At 31.9% G+C, this 23446-nt stretch overlaps 1 protein-coding gene across 1 annotated transcript in view; it reads right to left on the bottom strand.

Moving 5' to 3' along the window:
• Positions 1-14333, bottom strand: part of LOC131849514 (protein dachsous-like) — a 38008-nt gene extending 23675 nt beyond the window's left edge. The window contains exons 1-2 of the mRNA XM_059199596.1: positions 14156-14333; positions 9309-9782 (exon numbers count right to left, since the gene is read on the bottom strand). Of these exons, the coding sequence (XP_059055579.1) occupies positions 9309-9782; positions 14156-14333 (652 nt within the window). The remainder of the gene's footprint in view (positions 1-9308; positions 9783-14155) is intronic.
• Positions 14334-23446: the final 9113 nt, after the last annotated feature.

The raw sequence follows: 23446 nt of genomic DNA, 5'->3' as shown, positions 1-23446 counted from the left end.
TCTGTAATTACTTTGTTATGTCATTTGTACTCTGTGCGATGAGTAATTTTTTTTCTGTGTGTTAATTAGTCTATGCCGAGATTTTCCTGTATATCGTAGCCAGCATCTTAAGTTATAAAATAATCATAATAAATATTGTTCCTTTGTTTTCAAATATATTAAAGTATCGAAATACGTTTTGTTTCACTCGGCCCGAAGAACCCTATACTATTTACAATTTAAACTGAATTATTTTGTATAACAATATTAATCATAACAGTACAGGAGAAAACGATAAATAACCTATATAATAAGCGTATTTTCATTACAAAATTAAAATATTTTGTGTAAGGTCAATTACGGTTACAATTTTAATAAAAAAGTATAATTTTTCGAACTAAATTTGTTTTTTTTGTATCCATAACCATATATGAAGATAATACGAAAAATTTTGCTGCGGGTCGAATAAATACATATAAATTGTATCTACTTATGTATAAAAACATTACCATAATGGGTCGAATATATAATATTACTTGATACATTTAATAATGGAATATAAATATATAAAACGACAGTTGAGATGTAAGAAAGCGATGGTAAACGGCACGGCGACAGCCAGAGATAGAGGACTAGATAGAGATACATCTAGTCCCAAGCTAAGCAGAACTTGTGTAATGGGTACTAGAGAACTATATTTACTACATAAATATAGTTTTTAATACATACATATAAACAATAATACTCATGATACAAATATTTGTGCCGTGCTAGGAATCGAACCCGCGACCATCGGAAGTCAGGCGGTAAGCTACACCGCTAGACCACCGAGGCAGTTTAGCCCAAATGTTATTTTATTTTGTATTGTAGTTTGAGGAGCAGTATATAACATTGAAAGTACTCAATACAAAGAATTTACAATTGGGAGTTATCACAATTGTCACAATATATTTTGTGATATCAGTTCAAGTTGATAGGCAAGACAAGTAAAGGATGACCTTTGACTTGCTGGGATGATAGTAACTATCTGGGACGATGGTATTAAACGCGTAGCTGGCTCAAACTAGACACCAGTAGCACAAAATAAAGATAAGTGGACATCTTTGGAGGCCTTTATTCATCATGTGGTTCTTGTAGACTAGTAAATAAATGTAGATGTATATTTATATAGGGTGTGTATATATGTATAAATAAATATATTCATATATATGTATATTTGTGTACAGGTGTTACATATAATAACAAATAGTTATTATAAGAAATAAATACAGTAATAAAAAGAAATTGAAAATATTAATAATAATGAACTAACAAGTAGAGTAAAAAAATATTGTAAATTACTAACACTATAACTTTGTATAGAAGCCAGAAATAAAATGGCATTTTCAATTTATTTATTTCGTTTATCAGTTCATGTCAACAGACAACAATTTGTTCATCCGTTTGTTTATCCTTCCAGTTACATAAAAGAAATAAAAAACAAACCTAGGTGTTAATGGGCTCCGACCGAACCTCAACTCAAATAGTATATTTAATCCCCAGGCGTTACCTTTATAGAATCTATAACTTTTAATCAGATTCACATGGACGCATAAAAAGCAAAAAGTCGCGCAATATCGGTACGGTAAAAAACTATTACTATAATTTAAATACGACGGTCCGTCTGTCGAATTCATCAATATATTATATTTTTTTAATTAATGATTGTTTATCTCGAGGCAAACCGGCTATAAATCTATAGGGGCGTGCATTTGAGCATTGAACATAAATGTTATGGAGCTCTTTCTAATTAACTGGCGTTGTTGTTACGCGTTGTAAGCGACGGGCGATTTGATGAAATCGAAAGTGTTAGAAATATAAGGTAAATGTAATTCTTACAAATGATACTAGATGGCGTTGGTATAAACGTAAAACACGCTTTGGTTTCGTTTTGGTAAAAACAGATAAAGTTTTCTTTACGTTTGAGTTTGTACTCCTCCGGTCGATCCCCCTTCCAATTCAACGGGGATCGATGTTACGAAGGCCTGAGCCGGGGTTCGAACCCCTAGTGCCCTCAGACTAAAGTCGTATCCGTCAGGCGGGAGTTGGCCTTCAGCCGCTCCATAAGTCCTTCCGCGGGTTTGGAGTGCCATCTGCACTTGCCCCCTATCGTCCAGTGAAGCTGTAAAAAAAAAAATTGAGTTTGTAGTAATCGTCCGGTGAAGCTGTAAAGGCCAACTGCGCCCAACATCATTAGACTAGTCTGAAAAAATGTAAATTGAAAAAGATTCTTTCTGTAGATATCATAATGATTAGAGCACCGTAGCTGTTGGTTCGTAGGTTGGTGGTTATACAATGATATCAAAATCTAAAAATCTCATTATTATAAAAATTCAATTTCGTTTCGCCAAAGGCCTCCAAAAAAATGGTATATCAAATTCGTATTTACACTTTCAAATCGTAATTTTGCCTTTTTGACAATTTAGTATAGAAAAATATGTCAGGTATAAGGCATTTGGGAATAAGAATTAAGATATTATATAGCTTCGTGTCTTGCTATATTTATCCAATTTGTAAGATTATCTTTTTAGTACATCACTAGGATGGAAAACCAGAAGTACTCTATATTTATCAAAAGTACCTATAGCAAATAAAAAATAACTTTTTAAAGAGTTTTGTACTGTAATACTTTGAAATAATAAGCAGTAACTATTTATCAAGTAATTATACCTGCAACTATGGGTATAGTATTCGCTACATCGTATGCTTTGGGCCAAACACCAACAATACAATGTGAGTTCATTTTTAAACGGTATCTCCTTAATCTAAAGATTTGATTTGCAGTATCGTTCCTATATTGCTGTTGCAATCTAATTGCTTTGGAATTTATTAAAACACATCCCATTTGTTCTTTGCCAATTTTAATTGCATAAAGGCCAATTTTAATCCCTTACACTGCATTAGCTAGTTGTTTTGCTCGGCTTCACCTTTGCTATTGACGTACCCGTGGGGATTTATAAGCCACTTTAGATAAAACGATGATAAAATTGTTTGCATCGTAAGGATAGACTTCAAAGACAAAAATATGTAACAAAAATAGTAACCGGTAAATTATAAATAAACAATTGTATGCCACCAGTGTCACATAATGGATGCATGTTACTGAATGCTACTGCAGCAGTGCAAAAAACCCATAGCTTAGTGTGATTTTTGCCCAAAAATTCCTAAAAATTCCTTTTTTATTTCATTTTTTTTATTTCTTATTATTTATGATTTTATATGCTGTATTGTATTTAAATTATTTCTAATAATAATAATATGTATTTATAATTCTGATGACAATTGATTTAATAATTAAATAATATTTAAAATTATATATTTTGCTGCTGTGAGCATCGTCATTGTTGTATTGTGATGTGTGATAGTAATAAATATTATTCTATTCTATTCTATTCTAAAAAAATAACTTGAAAAATTAAAAGGTTGTTTAAACCTTTATACAAATTGCGCGGTCGCATTATGATCAAACGACAGCCTCGCAGTCTGGTCTAGCAGTTCAACACCGCCTCAATTCCGATGGTCGCCGGTTCGATGCTTCAAGCGATATAAAGATTTGTATTAATGAGTATAGTTGCTCGTATTGGTCACAGATTAATGTTTTCTATGTATTTACAAAAAAATATATTTAAGTATTCGTATTAGTTATTTAGTGCCTATAACACAAGCTCTACTTAGCTTGGGATTAGATGACGCTTTGTAAATAGTTCTAGTTCACTATTAATATTCATTAAGAATGCAAAGTACGAAATTTAATTTCAGATTTCAATTTTATTTCATTAGTGAATGTGTTTTAGTAATATATATAGAAGACTTTATAGGTATAATTAGTAAATCACGGGATCTTACCACGTTTACGGCCGTGATGCCGTTCATGGCCGTTGAAACACTGCCGAAATATCGGGAACTCAAAAAAATAAAACATAGTAAGATCCTGTGATTTACTAATTATACTTATAAAGTCATATTACTAAAACACATTCACTAATACTTATAAATAATAACCGCATCAAACTTAAAACAATGTGACTTTAATTTAACTTTTCAAGCTCAAACTCAAAAACTATATACATATGTATATAATACACATTTTACCGCGTTAGCATGTAACTTTTTTATGTCCATCCCAACCACCCAGTTCGGCTAGCTACAACGGTTGATAAGAACTAGCAAGAAACTCTAGTACATTTGTTTATGTTATTATTCTTTTGACTTTAACCTTTCTCAAATAACTTAGTTCTTATATAGTCTATATTATGTGTATAAAAAACTCGAACTCACAAACTTTGTATCTGTAATATTACTTGAGTACTCAACAACTAAGCAACGGGGATCTCGTAAATCCCCACAAAGAAACCGCGCATAAAAATAATGCAGTTCGCCCGTTCACAAAGTCGAAATAATCTGCTTAATTCCTAATAATCAGTTTATAGCGATCAGATAAAATATACGAGAACATCGTATAAAATTACTATAGCTCGCACATTACCGCTAAAAAGAACATGAAACAACATTGTATCAATCCTTATTTGCTTTGAATGGTCTACTCAACATCGTGTACGGTCTCAATCCAGTAATATCTACTAACTTTGTAATGGCTTGGATCGTAAATACATAGAGTAATAAACATTATTGTAGGACACAAACTGATTGTAAACAATTAAAAATGACAATTCTAGTAGTAAACAAACGATTACCAAAACGTCTTCTAAACCGAAATACGAAAACCTTAAAATAATGAATGCTACAATAACAGGCCGCTAGCATTAAACCAACACTTGTACAGAATAGGTGCTACAGACAGTCCTCTTGGTCGGGGCTGCTTTGAAGCCGAAGAAATGGCAGCTCATGTAATCCTGGAGAGTGTAGCAGTGACCACATAACGCAAATATCCTGGGAACGGTGAAGTCTCTCCGTGATGCCTGTGAAGATACCTGGAGACTTTTGCGCTTCTGGGAGAAGCTTGGCTGACTACTGTAATAGTTTCAGTTCTACACACATAAATGTGGTTAGATGAGGATAACAGAGTACAACATACAAAATTTTTGTTTTCCTAATCCTAGAAACTTCTAAATCATAAAAACGAGATTGCAATTTTGTACTAAATGCTCTGCGAGACAAAGATCACAGAGATAGAACTACCCTTGTCTCCACTCAATATTTCAGGTGTCAAGTAGTTAGCTTTGAAAACTGTATCGGTTGAAAAATGAAATATAGCAGTGAAAGTACAGGGGCATGACATGTTAGTTCGCTGGAATGGACGTCGATGTTCTGCCCGTTTTTTCAGGTGTGTAGACGACGGTTACCGCCTACCATCAGGAGGGCAGTCAGCTTGTTTACCATTCGAATTATCAATGTTTAAGCGAACAGTAGTAAGAAATGTAAATATACATATTTGAATTCTCGTTAACTTTATTCATTGCGTTGCCTTTATCCCATTATTCGGGGTCGGCGAAGTATGTATTTTCCATACTGCAAAGGTTTTTGGCATAAGTGTTTTACGGCCCGCCACCTGCCTGACACCAACCCTCCTTGGGAACGCTATTGTTAGTTGTTTAATGCCCACCGTAAATGCTTAAACGCTTAAGTTCAGTAAATGCTTAGTACTAGTTAGTAAGTTCAGTAAATGCTTAGTACTAGTTAGTAGTTAAGGGTTAGTACTAGTTGCTATTGCACCAGGATTTCTTTAAACTCTTGTTGTCCTTTAACAACAAGATATTTTGTATCTAAGTTTAATTGGCATGCTAACCAAGTTTTAAGATTTTTCTTCGCTCCCCGGTTAGCAAAAGAGGTTCCCGTTCTCGTTAACATTATATTTGTTAATATTTCAATACCTGAGTTCAACCTTCAGGGATCAGCCGTTTCGGGGGAAACCAGTACTGTGCTAAACTGGTCTAATTTAGCACTCAATCAAAAGATAGCGACAAGTAGCAAGAAATATGAAATAAACAATTAGGAATAAGAGAAACTAAACTCTTTTGGGGTTGAAGTCGTTCAAAAAGAAATTCATAGATCAAAATTTCTAATATTCAAACTCATCAAGTTAACAACATTAGATATTTCTAATCTAATCTATTTATATAATATGTACCACTACATTTTGTACTATAAATATTTTCATTTCATTTCATTTCATTATTATCGCCGTAATATATAAAATGCGAACTATATTCTAATAAAATTTTATTAGTCCCTGCAAGATATATTTAGCAAATACTCAATTCTTGCAATAATTTAGTACGAAGTAGAATATAAGCAATACCTCAAAGTATGAATGTTAAATAGCCGCTATCTTTCCGCTTAAACAATGGTACAGTCATGGTGCAGAATTCTCATAGACAAGTGCACGGGGTACGGTAACGGTAGAGTTTGCAATTCAGTGATTTACAGTGCTAGAAGTTATAACAAAATAAACGTGGAGTGGACTGCATAGCGGGCGCCTGATACACCGACCTGTACCAAATATATATTTACTAGCTACTCGCCCCGGCTTCACCCGAGTTCACTCTATTAAAAAAACCGCTTCAAAATCCGTTGCGTAGATTTAAAGATTTAAGCATACATACGGACAGACAGCGACACTGACTTTATTTTGTACTAAGTAATGATAATGATATTAAATCAAACATCTATTCAAAAGAGCAACACACAAGTTTCTTGCTCTTTCTTCTTGTAATGAATCTGCTTCAGAATGACTATTCAAAAGTGCTTGCACTGAGGTTTTCGGAAACAAGACATCAACAAACATTTGTATTCATGAGTATGATTGTCTGTATCAGTCTGGGTGTTTAATATGTATTTAAAAAAAAATATATATCAGTTGCCTAGTACCCATATCACAAGCAATGCTTACCGTGGAACTAGTTGGCGCTGGGTTATTTATTTATAAATTTCCGTTTGGGAATTATAACACATCGGTGTATAAATTGTTAAGGATTTAAGTCGGAATATTGCTTGAGGGAGCATTGATCACACAGCAAGCATATGCTATCGCATCGGTCAGCGAAATGTTACGAATATGCGAGTACAATGAAGTTACTAGACGGTGTAAATGCATCCATTATGGAAAGTCTTGTAGTATAAATATTAGTGAAACGCACCGCGTTCGAGTAAGATAGTCCATGCTTTATTGGCCAACGCCTGATTTATCAACGATGTATCAACAGGAATTGTACGGGTTTCAACTCCGTAATAGCGGCTGTATTAGTACATTTACGCATTTATTGGTGTGTAAGAGATTTACAAGAAACAAACGGTCATAATACTTGTATTGCATATAAATATGAATATCTAATGTTATGGATAGAATAACGAGTATTGAACATTTCATTTATCTAACTTTATGTCAGGTATACGAAGGAATTTAGTACTAAATCTACCTACATCTACTGCTAGTAGTCGTTTGCTTGGGCCCAATATTTGAGGTTAAATTGAGTACTAAAATATCTATGTACCTATATCTAATACTAGTAACCCGCTTCGGCTTCGCACGGACCCAATATTTGAGGTTATTCTTTTATTAAAACTAAGATCTCGAAATATTTCTCTACATTTTCACTGCTACTACGCTCCTATTAGTCGTAGCGTGATGTTATATAGCATTAGGGATAAAATACCTTTCTAACAATAAAATAATTTATAAAATCGGTTCAGTAGAACTGGATTACCTAGTACAAACAAACATACAAAGTATACCTGATATTTCGTGATATCCACCTTAATAGTACTATTTTTCATAGTATAGTCTGAATAAAGCTGTCTCCATAGGAATATTCTAAGATAAAAGTTAAAATGATTTATTCAAAGTACGGCAGGTACAGAAACTTAGAAAAGACTTGGTCCATCCGAAAGGAACCGCGGTCGCAGATCACTTGGTCGTGATCTTCATACTAGACAATAGGCGATTACGTATTGTCTATAGGTACACAAACGTCTGGATGTTTGGTCTGATTTACAAGCGACAAGCGGACGTTATGAAACGTAATTTACGTTGCGGTTAGTTAAGATTTTGTTGTCAGGCCGGTGTTTTATGATTGATAATAAAAAATTTAGTAAAATACAAACGAATAAAATAGAATATAAAGAAAGTAAATAAGATTGAAACACAGAGGTACGGTGATAAATTTAAAAGCATAAAAATAGATTTCCTTTAGCAGAATGCTATAAATAGACCAACCGAAAAACCTGTATCCTAATTTACTAGACCTAGCGTCAATGAAATCATGATTATTCGAAAATATAATATGAACTCAGATTTTATATCAGTTTGAAATTATTTGTATTTTTTACAAACTTCTTCCCAAAAGCTATAATCTCCAATTAATTTAGTTTTCGTAATTGAATATAAATAGGAATAATTACTTCATATAGACAGTTTAATAATTGTTATAGTAACTAAATCTAAGTCTTTATCTAAACTCTACACGGCATCATTTCCAATCACAATCAAATTGAAAAGAGTAACATCACTAGCTAACAAATATTAATACTAGAATTCAATAACGTAACAATATTTTTAGGTTAGAGTCAATTAAACACTTCGCTAATGCCTGTAAATTAGGGCAATCTACCAGTGGCACGAATTCAATAAATTTGTTAAAGCGAAATGAAGCCATAAGGTAATTTGACTCAACGGTAGTTCACCTTTCCTAAACATTAATATTTACCTTTTCGCTAAGTAACTTGCGATATAAGGTAACCCTAAACGTTTGTACAAGCCGCTTTCTTTCGAAGAATGTCTATTAGAGATGTTTTATTAACGCGTTATAGGTTTCGTTAAAACTATTTGGTACACCACTTAACTTTTAAAATATAATATTTGAGTTTATTGCGTCAAAGCTTCAACGGTATAACTATATGAAATTCATCGCCTTTAGCCAACAAATTGAAAAAATCTTCCAGTTCTACGTAATAAAATAACATTTTTGGAAAATGGCAATAGATGAGGTATATAATTAAATACGCTAGTTAAAAATTCAACCGCGACAAAGTTTCGATTTCGTTCAGCATGAACATTTTTTGATTCTTTGTCGAGTCTAGTCTAGTGTAAATAGAATATTTACACTATAATGTATCTTTGTTTTTTATGAAATTCGGTGTTTAATTCCTTGGTCGACTAATGCATTGGTTTGGTTCTTAGAGCCGGAATCTTCTTTGCCGACGACTCGTTTTTTTTTCGCGAATACCATCAGTTCGTCAGTCAGCTTGTTTGCCATTCCAATACCATAAACAAAAATGTTTAACCTTTTAAAATAAAGGCATCTCAACATTATAAATAATAAAATTAGACTTACCTCTATCACCAACAGTAGCCTTCAAATTTCCAACAACAGCCCCAATTCTAGCGTCTTCTCTTACACGAAAGTTGTATCTTGGTTTATCGAACAACGCCGAACCAACGCCAGCTGGCATAACACTCACGTGCACCACAGCTCCTTGAGGTGCAGTGAGACCGCCTCCATCAGATGCTGACACTTCCAAATCATATTTGCCATTAGCTTGTATCAAAGCAGGTTTCGTAACAAGAATTTCACCTGTTCCTCTATCAATTCTGAACACATCGTTATCATTACCGTTTACAATTCTATACGTGACAGTACCAAATCTTCCCGAATCTGCATCTGTGGCGGACACAGCTACAATAGGATCATTCGATGATATCCTGCCTTCTTTCAAAGAGACATTGTAGTCCGTCACGGCGAATGTTGGTACATTGTCATTTATATCAAGCAGTTGGATCTTCACCATAGCGGTCGTGGACAGGCCCCCTGCGAATAAATAATTGGTGTCTTGATTGTGTATTGTTGTAATACGATGTTTAATTGACAGCCAGTTGATTTATGCCGTTGTCAACGCTTCGTCTCGGACAAGGCTCGTGATAATAAAATAATCGTTATATTTACTTTGTGGCTAGGGTTGCCATTTAACTTCAATCATTTCAACAAAAGTCTAAACTCGATAAAACTCGGGATTTTCAAAAAGTCATAATACAAAATAATATACTCAATTAAGAAATCAAATACAATCAAATTGTAAACTAACATTTTTAATAAGTAGAAATTTCATTTAAAGATACACTAATTCATTTAGCTTCTTGTAATCATATTCGTAGTTTCACAAAGATTGATCGTTGATAACAATCATAACAACATTTGATTAGTTATTTTATTATTTAATGTAAAATATAAGTACCATTACTTTTTCGAAGTAACAAACTGGATACATGTAACATACACAAGTAAAGACATCATATAATAAAAGACATACAACCCTATTTGAGGATACTTTCTTGTAGATTCCTTTTACGTTATATCAAGGTCTAGTATAATGCAATTACCCTATATACTTTAATTCTTCGGTACGACAAATATAGATGAAGCAATTAATGAAATTATTATATTTATAATAAAATTATTTCATATAAATATAATTATATTGGCAAAGCCGAAAGAGTTAATTGTAATTTTTGTTTCAAATAGTAATTGGATAATTGTTGTTGTTATACCAAATTTGGTAGTTTTAATGGAAGTTGAATAAGAAAAAATTAGGTTTATAATGAGCAAAATTATACGCATTTACAATTATTTTCATCTGGGTCGGAACCATTACCGATCCATAGCTTTTGTTTTCATTCACGATCAACAATGACCTCATACTATATCATATGACGGCCTCGGTGGTATAGCGGTTTAGCGCCGGTTCGATTCCTTGCACGGTACAAATATTTTTATTCATGAGATGATTGTTTTTATCGGTCTGGGTATTTTGTATCTATATTATTAATATAAAAAAAATAGCTATCTATTTATTGTATCAGTTGTTTGTACCCATAACACAAGCTTTGTTTATCATGGGACTAGTTGGCGTTGTTTCAGTTGTCCTGAGATATTATTATTGTATTACTAGCTGTGCCTTCGGTTTCACCCGCGTGAAATTTATAGCCTGATGTATGATCTACATTATTGTAAAGTTTCATTAAAATCCAGTTAGTAATTTTTGCGTGAAGAGGTACAAACATCTATAACATTCATCTATCTACACTTATAAACTTACGCATTTATAATATTGTGTCTACATCTAGAAGGATGTGTTACTTAAATAGTTTGTTTTATGTGTATATCGAATGTGTGAGAATTACAATAATGTCAGACACATATTTGATATTTTCGGAGCATCAGTCAGGAATAGTAAACGGACACTAAATTGTAATTTTCTTGAAATACAAGAAGCTGTATAACATAATTCTCATGCAAATTATTATTGTATAGTGTCAAAAAATTAAAAAAAAGGATTTGTTGTGTATTAAGTTATGTACTATGTAAGACCAGTTCTGTAGACCTAATAAATAAAAAATAAAAAATTCGTTGCGTAGTTTTAAAGATTTAACCATAGGGACGGACAGCGACATCGACTTTGTTTTACTATGTAATGATGTATTATAATATACTATCACACGAGCCGCAAGAATGTTTATTACCTTATTGAATAAAATAAACATAGAAGCATTTCATTTCATAGAATTATTGGATAATCGACAAAACATTGGATTAAGATATTCTCAGTGAGATGCGTGCGAGTAAAAAAAAACGCGCGCAAGTCAAGTGTTACTTTCCAACACCGTCGACAGTTGTCACCGTCTCTGACTACTCTATCTGGCATTAGAATCGTGAGAATATATATACAATATTTAATGCACAAATAAAGAACGAGAATGTATATACAATTTTAAATGCATAAATGTACAACATAATGAAATAATAAAATTAATTTATACGTGTTTATCTATTCATCAAAAAGGTACGAATCTAGCGGATTCTAGAGGTTTAGCATACCTCCATTACTTTCGATGGTCGTGGGTTCGATTCCTCGCAGGGTACAAGCATTTGTATTGGTGAGCCTTATTGTTTTGCATCGGTCTAGGTATTTTTATGTATAATATGAATTTACAAATGTAAATGTATCTATGTAACAGTTGTCCAGTACCCATAATACAGCTCTGCTTAGCTTGGGACTAGATGGCGTTGTGTGAATTGTCCTGCAATATTATTATTATTTTAATAGTCAATTCTAAATTTCATTTGATATTATCACCTTTTATAAATTACTACTATGTACCTATATAAATTTTAAATCTAAATATTATTAAATGTTACTATCTATTGGATTTATATTATTTTATTTAATTCGCCTACAATTATAAAATGAATTCCGCAAAATAACACCTAATTCCATTAAATATATTCACAAATTCTTCAACTATATGGAAATTCGTTTGAGAAGAGTCATAACCTAGAACTGACAATAAAGGCACTTAGAAGTTTCTTGTCAGTACAAACTAAATTCGAAACTGACTGTAGATTTGACTTATCATAACTGTCTGTAATAGAAGTCTATTACAGACAGTTATGATAAGTCAAACAACAAGAACACACGAACAAAGATATTTTGATTTGAATTGCGGTTTGGACTGAGTAACGAAACAAACTCTCTGCGACTTGGAAATAAAAAAAGCCGCGGTAATAGTTGGCTGTTCTTCGCTCCATAAATCAGGCCGATGGACACATTCAGAATTTCGTTTGGGATTCAAGTCGCCGAACTTTTGAGCTACAGCGTGGAGATTTAATTGTAAAAACATTTTGGGGATTTAGAACACAAATTTTAAAGGCATTTATATTTTTCTATTTATCCAATCATAGAAAGGAAACATTTTGTTTTTAGTCTGTGCAAAACTCAAAATTGTTTCATCTACAAACATAGCTAAATCGCTAACTAGGTATCTGATAAAATAATAGTTATTAAAAAGAATATGAAACTTATTTTTTAAATCATTGACGGACTCAATGACAGCGGTTTAGCACACCGCTTTATTTCCGATAGTCGTGGGTTCGATTCCTCATACGGTACAAATATTTGTATTCATGACTATGATTGTTTGTTCTGGATGTTTTTTATGCATACTATGTATGTATTTACAAAAGAATATCTGAATATTTATAACAGTTCTCTAGTATCCATAACGCAAGCTTTGCTTAACTTGGGACTAGATGGCGTTGTCTGAATTTTCCAAGGGTATACTTATTATATGAAATATATAAATTCTACTATTTTAGTTCTGAAATATTTATAAAGTAGTTCTCTATTTCAGTAACAGTAATTAATATTCATTGTAATTAAAGATGTATAGTTGAATTATTAATCAATGTTTCAACGAAATACCAATTTAAATATATATGAAAAAACACAGTTATATATCGTGATAATATGTAATTAAAATTATCTCTCATGGTGGCAGAATATTTAAATGAAACTCGTTTTGAGAACTAGTTGAAAGTTAAGAAATAATTGTATTTGATGTATAGGAAATTAATTTTCGCAATTATGTGTTTCGGTCTCGGTGGTCTAGCAGACCGTCTTACTCCCTATAGTCGCGGGTTCCATTCTATGCACGGTTATGATTACGATTGTTTGTACTGATCTGGATGGTTTTTATAAGTGTATTGTTCTCAATAGAATCTGTATACTGTACTGAAAGGTAGGGAAAAAATATTAATATAAAAAATTAAATTAGCTTTAATTTGATTTGTATTTACAAAAAAAGTATTTAACTATGTCTATCAGTTGTTTAGTACCCATAACACAAGTTGCTCAGCTTGGGACTAGATGGCGTTGTGTGCATTATTCAGAGTTATTATTATTGTTATTGATACATTTGTATGACTTTAAAGTTATAATCTGTAGAAAATTGATTTTATTATTGATCAGAAAATGTATACTTCCATAACCATAACTAAATGAGTATGATTGTTTGTAAAGATGTTTTCTATGTATAATATGTATGTATTTACAAAAAAATGTTTATAAATATTTGAATCAGTCTAATAGCCATAACACAAGCTCTAAGTAACTTAACGTGGGACTAGATGGCGTTGTGTACATTGTCCTGACATAATATAAATGACTAGCGAGCCACCGGACTATCCTACATGAGTAAATGTTTTTCAGTGTGAGTTTGACTTTATACAGATATGAAATCACGGGTTGAGATTGTAATTATATATTTATATATCTTTTATTATTATATTATGTCTTTTATTACTTGCTTTAGGATGTCTATATTATCCTTCATTACTTCGATACCTACCTCTATCTGTAGCAACCACAGGAAACTCAAAATCGCTACTGATTTCATGGTCCAATGGTGCGGCCACACAGAGCTCTCCGCTGTCAGGCTTGACAGTAAATTGGGGACGAGCTGCTCCATCTCCCAGGGTGTAATTCACGATGGCGTTGACTCCGCAGTCAGGGTCTATTGCTGACATCTAGAAAAAAAGAGAAGATGCTTTAATTTCTAAGTAAAGACGTTTTAATTTAATATATTTTTAAAACATTGAGTCATCGTTACTTTGGTAGTAGTTTCGATTCCTGGAAAACATAAATACTTGTATGTATGTTATCTATGGCATCCTTGATGATCTGAATTTTGAATTGAATCCACTAGGGATTAGCACACCGCCTTACTTTGCGATAGTCGCGGGTTCAATCCCTGGTGCAAATGTGCGTATTCATAGTATAATTCTTTGTAATGATCTGTGAATAAAATGTATATTGTGTATGTATGTTGTAAATACTTCAAAAAAATTTGAAGTATTTATAACAGTTGTCTAGGATCCATAAGTGTAGGACTAAACGACGTCGTATGGATTGTCCAGAATTGATAAAATTATTATCGTCATTATTTTTATATTATGTAGTATGTACTCACAATAAAAATCTATCTATATTATACCTATAATAAGACTTAAACACGCTTTATTTTTAATATACATGAAAATTATGATATATCTGAGAGAAATCATAGTGTTACGATTTTTTATATGACCATTTTAATGTTCACACAATAAAAAAATAAATCCTGTCGATTGCAAGAATAATCGTTAATATCAATTCAGTTTTTGCAGAGATATTGTATTAAAATACACATAAAAAAAATGTACAGTATTTAAAAAATATGTATTTGAATATATAACGCCAGAACTAGGTGTAATTCGTTCTTCAAATTGTGGGTTTCGTGCTATAAAGTTTACTAAACCGGTTTACTAAACATTTTATAGCCGTTTTCCCGCAAATATGGGACTTGCCGGTGCAGCGTTAAAATCTCCGTATCTATTAATTAATTAAAAAGAAATTATATCATATAATTATGTATAATCAAGATTTTACGATGAAGGGAAAAGTCGTGTTTCGGAAACCACGTAAAATTCTAGGTTAAGAGCATTTACCTTTTAACCTTACCGTTGAACAAATTATTAATCTGTTTGTATCTGTACCGGCGCTATTTTATTATCACTAATAAATATATTATAGTATCTCGATATTTAAAAATAATATAAATTGATGTTTAATTAAAAAGAGAAAAACACTTAACACGTGTTACTCTGTTTTTATTTAAGATAACATATTATTTGTATATTGAAATAAACAAAAACTTTATTAAGTTTTAAATTATTCACTAATACTTAAAACTTTCTTCTCTCTATTTCATATATATATAAGTCTAGTTAATAATGCAGCTGTATTTTTTGCAATATAATATACAAGTATACAAGATTTGCTAAAAGAAATCACCTTTCAGAAATTTTCCAGCCTTATTTTAACGAAATCATTACATACATTCATGATGATCTAGTAAATATAGATATTTATTCTCCTTAATAGTAACGAGGCCAAACATTGTTCACGCTATTGCAGTGCAAGCCACTTATGCACTAAATCGGTCGACTGCGAATAAAACAACCGACAAATTGACCCGGTAGGTGTTAAGTGGACCCAAAAAGAAGGTTCATGAAACAACTCTTATAATTAGCCTGAAATCATCTCTCCAACTTTATCTGCTGTATATTACCGACGTGACAACAGCCCTTGATTAATTGCACTGGCCTCTAAGGCAAAGATAAATGAGGTTTGCAACGATGAACAAGAATTTTACAATATTACCACTTATTCCAATAGCCTTATGATTGAAAGTTGCTTAACTACAAAAACGTTTAACGGTGTTAGTTTTAGTAATTTCCGTTGAGAGCTTGTGTCTTCATTTTTAAGTTTTGACAATGATTGTTTTATTTTCGTGAGCTGTAAGTTCGGGGCGTAGCGATGTTTGTTTAGGAGCAAAGGGTAGCTTGAAAATAGACCGGGACTACTGTCGAGTTACCGTAATTTTGGTGGGACGAAACACTATAATAATTTATTTAAAAGTGTATAAAAAGGACTAATTATTTATACCATCGAGAGTGATAAACCAGTATATTTGTTAAATGATATACGATTATATATAGTATACAATATATTGTTGCAGATATCAAAGCCAAGAATAAGGACTAAAATATACTAAAAGTCTAAAAGATTGATATCAAAATACAGAGTGTAGTAATATATCTAAACTAATATTCAAGATTATCGAAATTACAGTCAAAGAAGGAACTCAACTATTTATAAAAACCACCTGATTTAAAAATTTATTATAGAAAGGTACCAACCAAATATTTTGTGAATTAACTCGGGCAAAGTAAGCAGGTTTGTGTTTACGAAAAATTGTAAGTCCTTCATTGGAGTGTAGCACGCAATGCAATCCTTTTTCCAAGAAACACATTTGTTGAAACAATGCCAGAATCAGATCTTGGCTTACTTTATTATTATTGAGGCTGAGATCCCAGTCGTCTTGATTGATGTACCATCGACATAACTAACTTGCATGCAAACCCGAGAGAACCAGATTGTCCCAGCATTGCAAGCCTTATTAAGGATCTTTCCGATCGGAAAGAACTTGCAGACGTTACAACGACCCCGTATTTTAGTTTTTAATGAAGAGATTTTTGATAACAACTTAGAGTTGTGTGCCACACACGATGTGCTTATGTTTAGCATACGTTTAATGATTTTTGTCAAATTTAATTAGGCTTAATCTGCAATGAAATCGACTATAAACTTCACCATCTCGATAAGAATTTATGATCTTATAAATTTTGGTAAATTTTATTACACAAATATTTTTCAAGAGTGAAAATTTAAAGAATAATATTATTTGCACTTGATAATATAAGTAGTGTAGATAATGACAAAACGGCCGGTTCAAACGATACTGGTTAAGTTGTTTTATATTTAAATTTCAAGCAAGTTGACACAGGTTATATCGGCTACCTCTTTACAACAGATAAGAGTGGTCACAATGAGATTTATTGCATACTCCGGTTAACACTGTGGTACTTAAAAAGAATTTATAAAAGTGTTACATTTAAGCGTTTCTGCACATCTCAATTAGTGACTTTAATGGAGACGCTAATACTTTAAAAGTCGGATGGCCTGACGGTTGTAATTGATGTATTGATAGCAATTTCGTGATCAACAAAAAAGTTCCGAAATGTGGTCAAGCACGTATCTGTATGTAATACGAGAACATGCAACATGCAATACAGTATTTTTTAGAATAGAGAATGATGAGTGATAACATTAAAGTGTGTTCTTTAAATGACAATATATTTGATATGATGAACATAAATCAGATGAACAAAAACAAAACGAGTGCTCGACAAGAATATTTATACACGCTCAAACTGTCACTAAACGGAAAGACAGTTGACGAAAATATACAGGTAGATATTATTATTCTCAAAAGGGCATACCTTTACACGGTTTCTCAAGACCCGAGTTATTTAAATTCAAGAATTGCATTCAACTCGGTGCTCATCTAAATAAAGCGAACAACTGCCTTGTTTACCCGAAACAAAAAGATAAAATAAATGATTTGTAACTAAAATTCTTAGTTCGGCCGTTGTTAAAGGACATTGTAATTCAGGCTGATTGGCACACAATAATAGTATCAAACATAAGCCATTTAAAAATTGTCCGAGTTAAAAGGAAAAAGGTGAATCAGGCGACAGAGGTATAAGGAGCAAATAAAAGTTTGGCGCACAATACCAGGGGACGGACTGAGAGATTTGTAGGCCGAAGTAGAGCCATTAGTTGAATGTCATGTGGTATAGCCAGGAGATTATACGCTTTATAGCTTCGCATTTAAGTTGTTTATCATCCGTGAAGCATTTTGGATAATTAATTGGAAAAATTATTCTCGATTCACTACAAATTCTTATATTAACAATTTGTAGTAGTTGTATTTTATCAATTAGTAATTTATCTACAAATAAATATCCCTCTAGCCTTTGGATGACTTTGTATTGAAATATTTTCTTTAGATAAACTCGGTTGTTGAATAGGTGCTCACTCAAATTAACCAGTCATTCTGGTTTACTGTGGCCGTTAATGGAACGGTTTTGTTTTATTTTTGTAACTACAGTTTCCCAGTTGCAACGATATTTACATAGAATATAAAGATTTGAAGTATTTGTACTGATAATATGTTGTAGTACTACGTCGTTTTATTTCTTTTATTATATTCTCATATATATAACTACATTTTAACATGTAGTAATCAAATTTGAATTAATGACCATATTTTTAATAGTGGTTACTACATTTAATTATGATTTATATAATATCTAATATCATATTTAGATTTACCACAATAAGTTTTTGAGCTACTTTTTTAATTCTGTACAAAGTTGAACCACCAACAACCATCCTGTGAAAGCGTATGAAGTCGCGAGTAAACTGTATATCTATATATTATAATAAAACGTGAAGCAAAAACTTTGGACGGAGGAGTAGGAAATTTCCCACACTAATACTTTATATAGAGAAGTAGTGCAAAATACTAATATTTTGTTTTTAATTGTGCATAAAAAATACATTAAATCAATAAAAAAGAAATAACACAGACTATCATGCATTTTACAGACACACGCAGAGATACTGTTTTCTTTATTGTTAAAGTCTGTTCTCACATTGAGACTAGTTTAATATTGTTTATCTTTAATATAATTTGTCTATAGTCTTCCTAAATATTAAATTAACTATGGTTTCGACCAATGGACTACCCACTAATAACTAATAATTACAAAATTGCAATAAAAATGCTACTTTAAATAACAAAGTGAAATTAATTTATCACCGTTTTGTAGTGTCAACCAATACGGCTACTTAAGTACTTTCATAGCACATTATAGATGATAGTGCTTACCTAAGTTGGGCATAGACATTAATGTAAACAGATAATATCAAAACATTACTTAAACATTAGTCTATGGTTACGGATATGCACAAAAGCAATAAATAGCTTTTTTTATATAGTCTGAGTATGGAGTGCCAAAGACCTCTGTAGACTTTATCTCGTTTCATCCATTTTCATAACTCGTCTATACGAGTACAGTTACGATATATGTAACCACGTTTGTTCTTTGAGAGCTGTTAAATACCCGACTTCGACTTCAAAAGTTGCCAGTTCGAATCTGTTCGACACCAGAGAATTTTATAATAATATATCAATTTACATTCCTGACTAGCTCACTGGTGATTGAAACATCTTTAACAAAACGACTGAAACCTAGAAATAGTGTCCTCTGCCATACTAAATGCCAATATACTGAGGGAATGCGCAAACATCCAGTACGGCGTTCACTATAACACCGGAAGTGGAAAATGCCCCATCTAGCACAATAGTCATAGAGAAATACCATTATAATATACTTTTTGTTCTGTTGTATGTTACTGTGTCTCAATACCATTATGAACAAATATAGAACATTTTTACTTATCATCAATCAATTCTTACTATAACAAGGTTCTCAATGAAGCAATACTTCTAAAAGAAACTTGTACTTTTAAAAGAATGTGACAGTTTAAAATTGTGCTTTATTTATTGATCCCTCAAACCACAAAATGTACTAGTAAAAGCATGCTATTTAATAATATTTTTAAATACAACCCTATAACCACAAAACCTACCTAAAAAAGCATGCTATTTAATACTATTTTTAAATACAATTTATTATACTTTTATTTTAATTACCGCGTGAATAATGTGAATACGGTGAGCTATTGGAGAATAAGGCAATTCCAATGCAGAATCCTATATATGCGGTATCACTTCGTTTAATTGATGGTACACAGCATGGCACAGTTGACCTTCTCGCTGGCTTTTGTTCATTAAAGCTTTCATTTCATTTACCAATTTATAGGCCAGTTTCCAGGCAAAAAGTATTTATGTTTGTTTATTTTTAGCCTTCGAAACTCTTTGTTTTACTGTTTGTTTGTTTAAGGCTTCAGTGGTTGGGTATTTAGTGAAGACTAGTTTTTAGCTACGGTATAGTTTGACTAGGATTATAAGATACTCATTTTTTTTAATAGAATAGAATTTATTGATTCTCTTAACACATTTAACAATAATGTAATAAAAACAACGTTTACAACACAAAGTAAATGGAGACTATAACTCAGCATAATGCTGGAAATATGATATCATTTATACAGTCAATAGTTTGCTATTTACCATCAGGTGAGCCGTCAGTTTGTTTATAGCTCTACGCTTATATAATAATACCGAGTTCAGGACATAAATGGAATAAGGAAGAAGCAGATGATGATGATGATAAAAACAGATTTAAAAAAAATATATCAAATACAGTCAAGTTGAGGTTCTCCTACTTTTTTAAAGTCGGTTGAAAAACAATGTAGAATCGTCAGATTATTAGCTCGATAGGTACGATTGGATTGTCAATGTTACGTTTGATGTACAATAAACCAAAATAAAAGAAAATAAAACACGTCTGCCTTCCAGTGCAAAATGAAAAAGAAAAAAAAAAATATATGTCCTTCCAGCGACGCACTGGAAGGACTAGTGTGAATGTACTTATTTGCGGAAGGACATATGATACGATGCGTGCGGTCACAGTGCGGTTAGGTACCGTCGGGGAAATAATCGCGCATTGAGCTTCGATTATAATTATAACTAGCTGTTCTCGCGACTTCGTTCGCGTGGAATATAACTTTAATTTTCTAAAATAAAAGTAGCCTAGTTACTCCTTATTACAACAGCTACCTGCCAAAAAATGTTTCGTCAAAATCGGTTCAGCCATTTCAGAGATTAGTCGGAACAAACAGATAGACAAATAAATTTAACATTAAATGCATTACAAATATCATATACACTGTTTATCATTTTGCATATTCATACATGAATAGTCAAAGTGATCAATTTCAATAGCTGTAAATATCTTTCCTTGTTTCTACAAATATTAATTAATTTACATATACGTGTTTTTTTTAGCAGGGTATTATTAACATTAAAAGCTATCCAAGTCTTGAGTTATAGGTACAAATTCATAGATACAGTTTTTTTTGTAAATACGTACATATTATACATAGTAAACACCCAGATTGATACAAACAATAATGCGAGGAATCGAACCTGCGACCATCAGAAGTAAAGCGGTATGCTAAACCGCTAGACCACCGAGGCCGTCTCAATCTTTCCTTGCTTCACATATACCTGTTTTTGTTCAGTTTTTTTCTTCCGCGGATTAGATGCGATTATGTATAGTTTGTTTGGTAAGACCGTGTTAATGAGGAACTGATTTAACTGTGTGTTTTTGGTATTCATAAGTGAGAAACAGTTATAGGGAAAAAATAACGGAAAGTCTTGTTAGTTATAGATGTAAAATATTTGAAATATAATTTCACAAGCTTTTATAATGACGACGAAATTAGCTGGTTTTACTTCAAACACAATAAAAATAACAACCATTTTTTAACTTCATAGAGTCCCATCGAATTTAATATGAATCACCTAAAATTTGTTTATGTAATATTGTGATAGCGAAACACATCCTATGTGGTTGCAGCCCACTTGTGCTTAAACGAAAGAATATCGCCTTTGGAAAGTATGCACTCTATCCTAAGAAGATATAAACCATTGCTCCTAAGAACATCCTTCAATTCTTGTCCCTGACGGGTCTAGGCAGCGAATTTTTAAAAAGGGCGAGCACAATAGATATATGTAGGTCCACCTGACAATATCCCAAAACCCTCCATAAAAAAAAAACAGTAAAAGAATTTTCAAATCGGTCCTGTAGTTTCAGAGCCTATTCAATGCAAATAAACAAACAATAAATTATTTTCTCTTTATAATATTATAATACAGAGCAAAGCAAAATAAAGAACACAAAGTTGTCATTTTTGTGAATTTAATAATACTAGATAAATATTTCCAGATTCTCTCTTCTAAACAAAATAGCTAGCGGCTATAACAGTAGCTCCATACGAAGTTATCATAAATCATACATTATAAAAGATATAAATATAAGTTACCGTTGTATTTGACAGTCATTATGTTCATATTTAAGTGAAAGGTATCAATTATATATAGATATTACATACAGATTAAGTTCAGTGCATTTGTGTCAAGGTACGAGTATGTGTAAGAACCAAGCTTTCTTCTTATTGTAATCTAGAGATATTTATTTATATTAAGTATTTAATATTTTATTAATATATATATATACTAATATTCTGAAATAAAAAAAAGTAAATGTAATTGAAAAAAAGGGAGTACGGAGTTTTTTTTTTCTCATATAAAAATCCATATATGTATATATATGGAATAGCAAAATATAATAATAATTACATTCCTGAATAATTAACAAAACGCCATCTAGTCCCAAGCTAAGAGCTTGTGTTATGAGTACTGTTTTTTTGTAAATACATACATAATATACATAGAAAACGCCTAGATCGATACAAACAATTATACTCATGAATTCAAAGTTTACCGCGTGAGGAATCGAACCGACCGCTAAACCATCGAGGCATAAATATAATTAAATATATTTTACAACAACAACAAGATGGCATTACTTCAGTTTTTTTTTTAAACATTGACACCTCCGAGACTGTAACTCGATATTTTCGATGCACAAATACCGCCGATGAATGATTTAACGATATAACACGTTTGAACTTTGAAATCGTCGATATATCTACCGTGTGAAGAAAAAAGGAATTGGTAATTTTGCGAGATTTAAATGAAATACCTTGATTAGATAGTACGGTTGACGAAAAAAAGGAACTGGCAATTTTGAGAGTTAGAGTCACAGTTGACGAGAAAAAGGAAGAAAGTTACAGTTGACGAAAAAGAGGAATTGGAAATTTTGAGAGATTTAAATCAAATACACTGCTTAGATAGTACAGTTGATGAAATAAAAGAATTGGCGATTTTGAGAGATAGTACAATTGACGAAAAAAAGGGATTGATAATTTTGATAGTTAGTACTGTTGACGAAAAAAAAAGAATAGGCAATCTTAAGAGTTAGAGTTACAGTTGATGAGAAAAATGAAGAGAGTTGCAGTTGACGAAAAAAAGGAATTGGAAACTTTGAGAGATTTAAATTAAATATATAATAATAATAATATATTTTATTGACATTTAAGTAGTTACAGTTATTCTCCTTATAAACTATTACATTTTTGTTAAATACACATCATACAT

This window comes from Achroia grisella, unplaced genomic scaffold, assembly GCF_030625045.1.
Source record: "Achroia grisella isolate CSIRO2021 unplaced genomic scaffold, CSIRO_AGI_Agris_v1 utg642, whole genome shotgun sequence".
NCBI classification, from domain to species: domain Eukaryota; kingdom Metazoa; phylum Arthropoda; class Insecta; order Lepidoptera; family Pyralidae; genus Achroia; species Achroia grisella.
The sequence above is the reverse complement of the archived record's forward strand: the minus strand, read 5'-3'. Positions and strand labels throughout refer to the sequence as shown.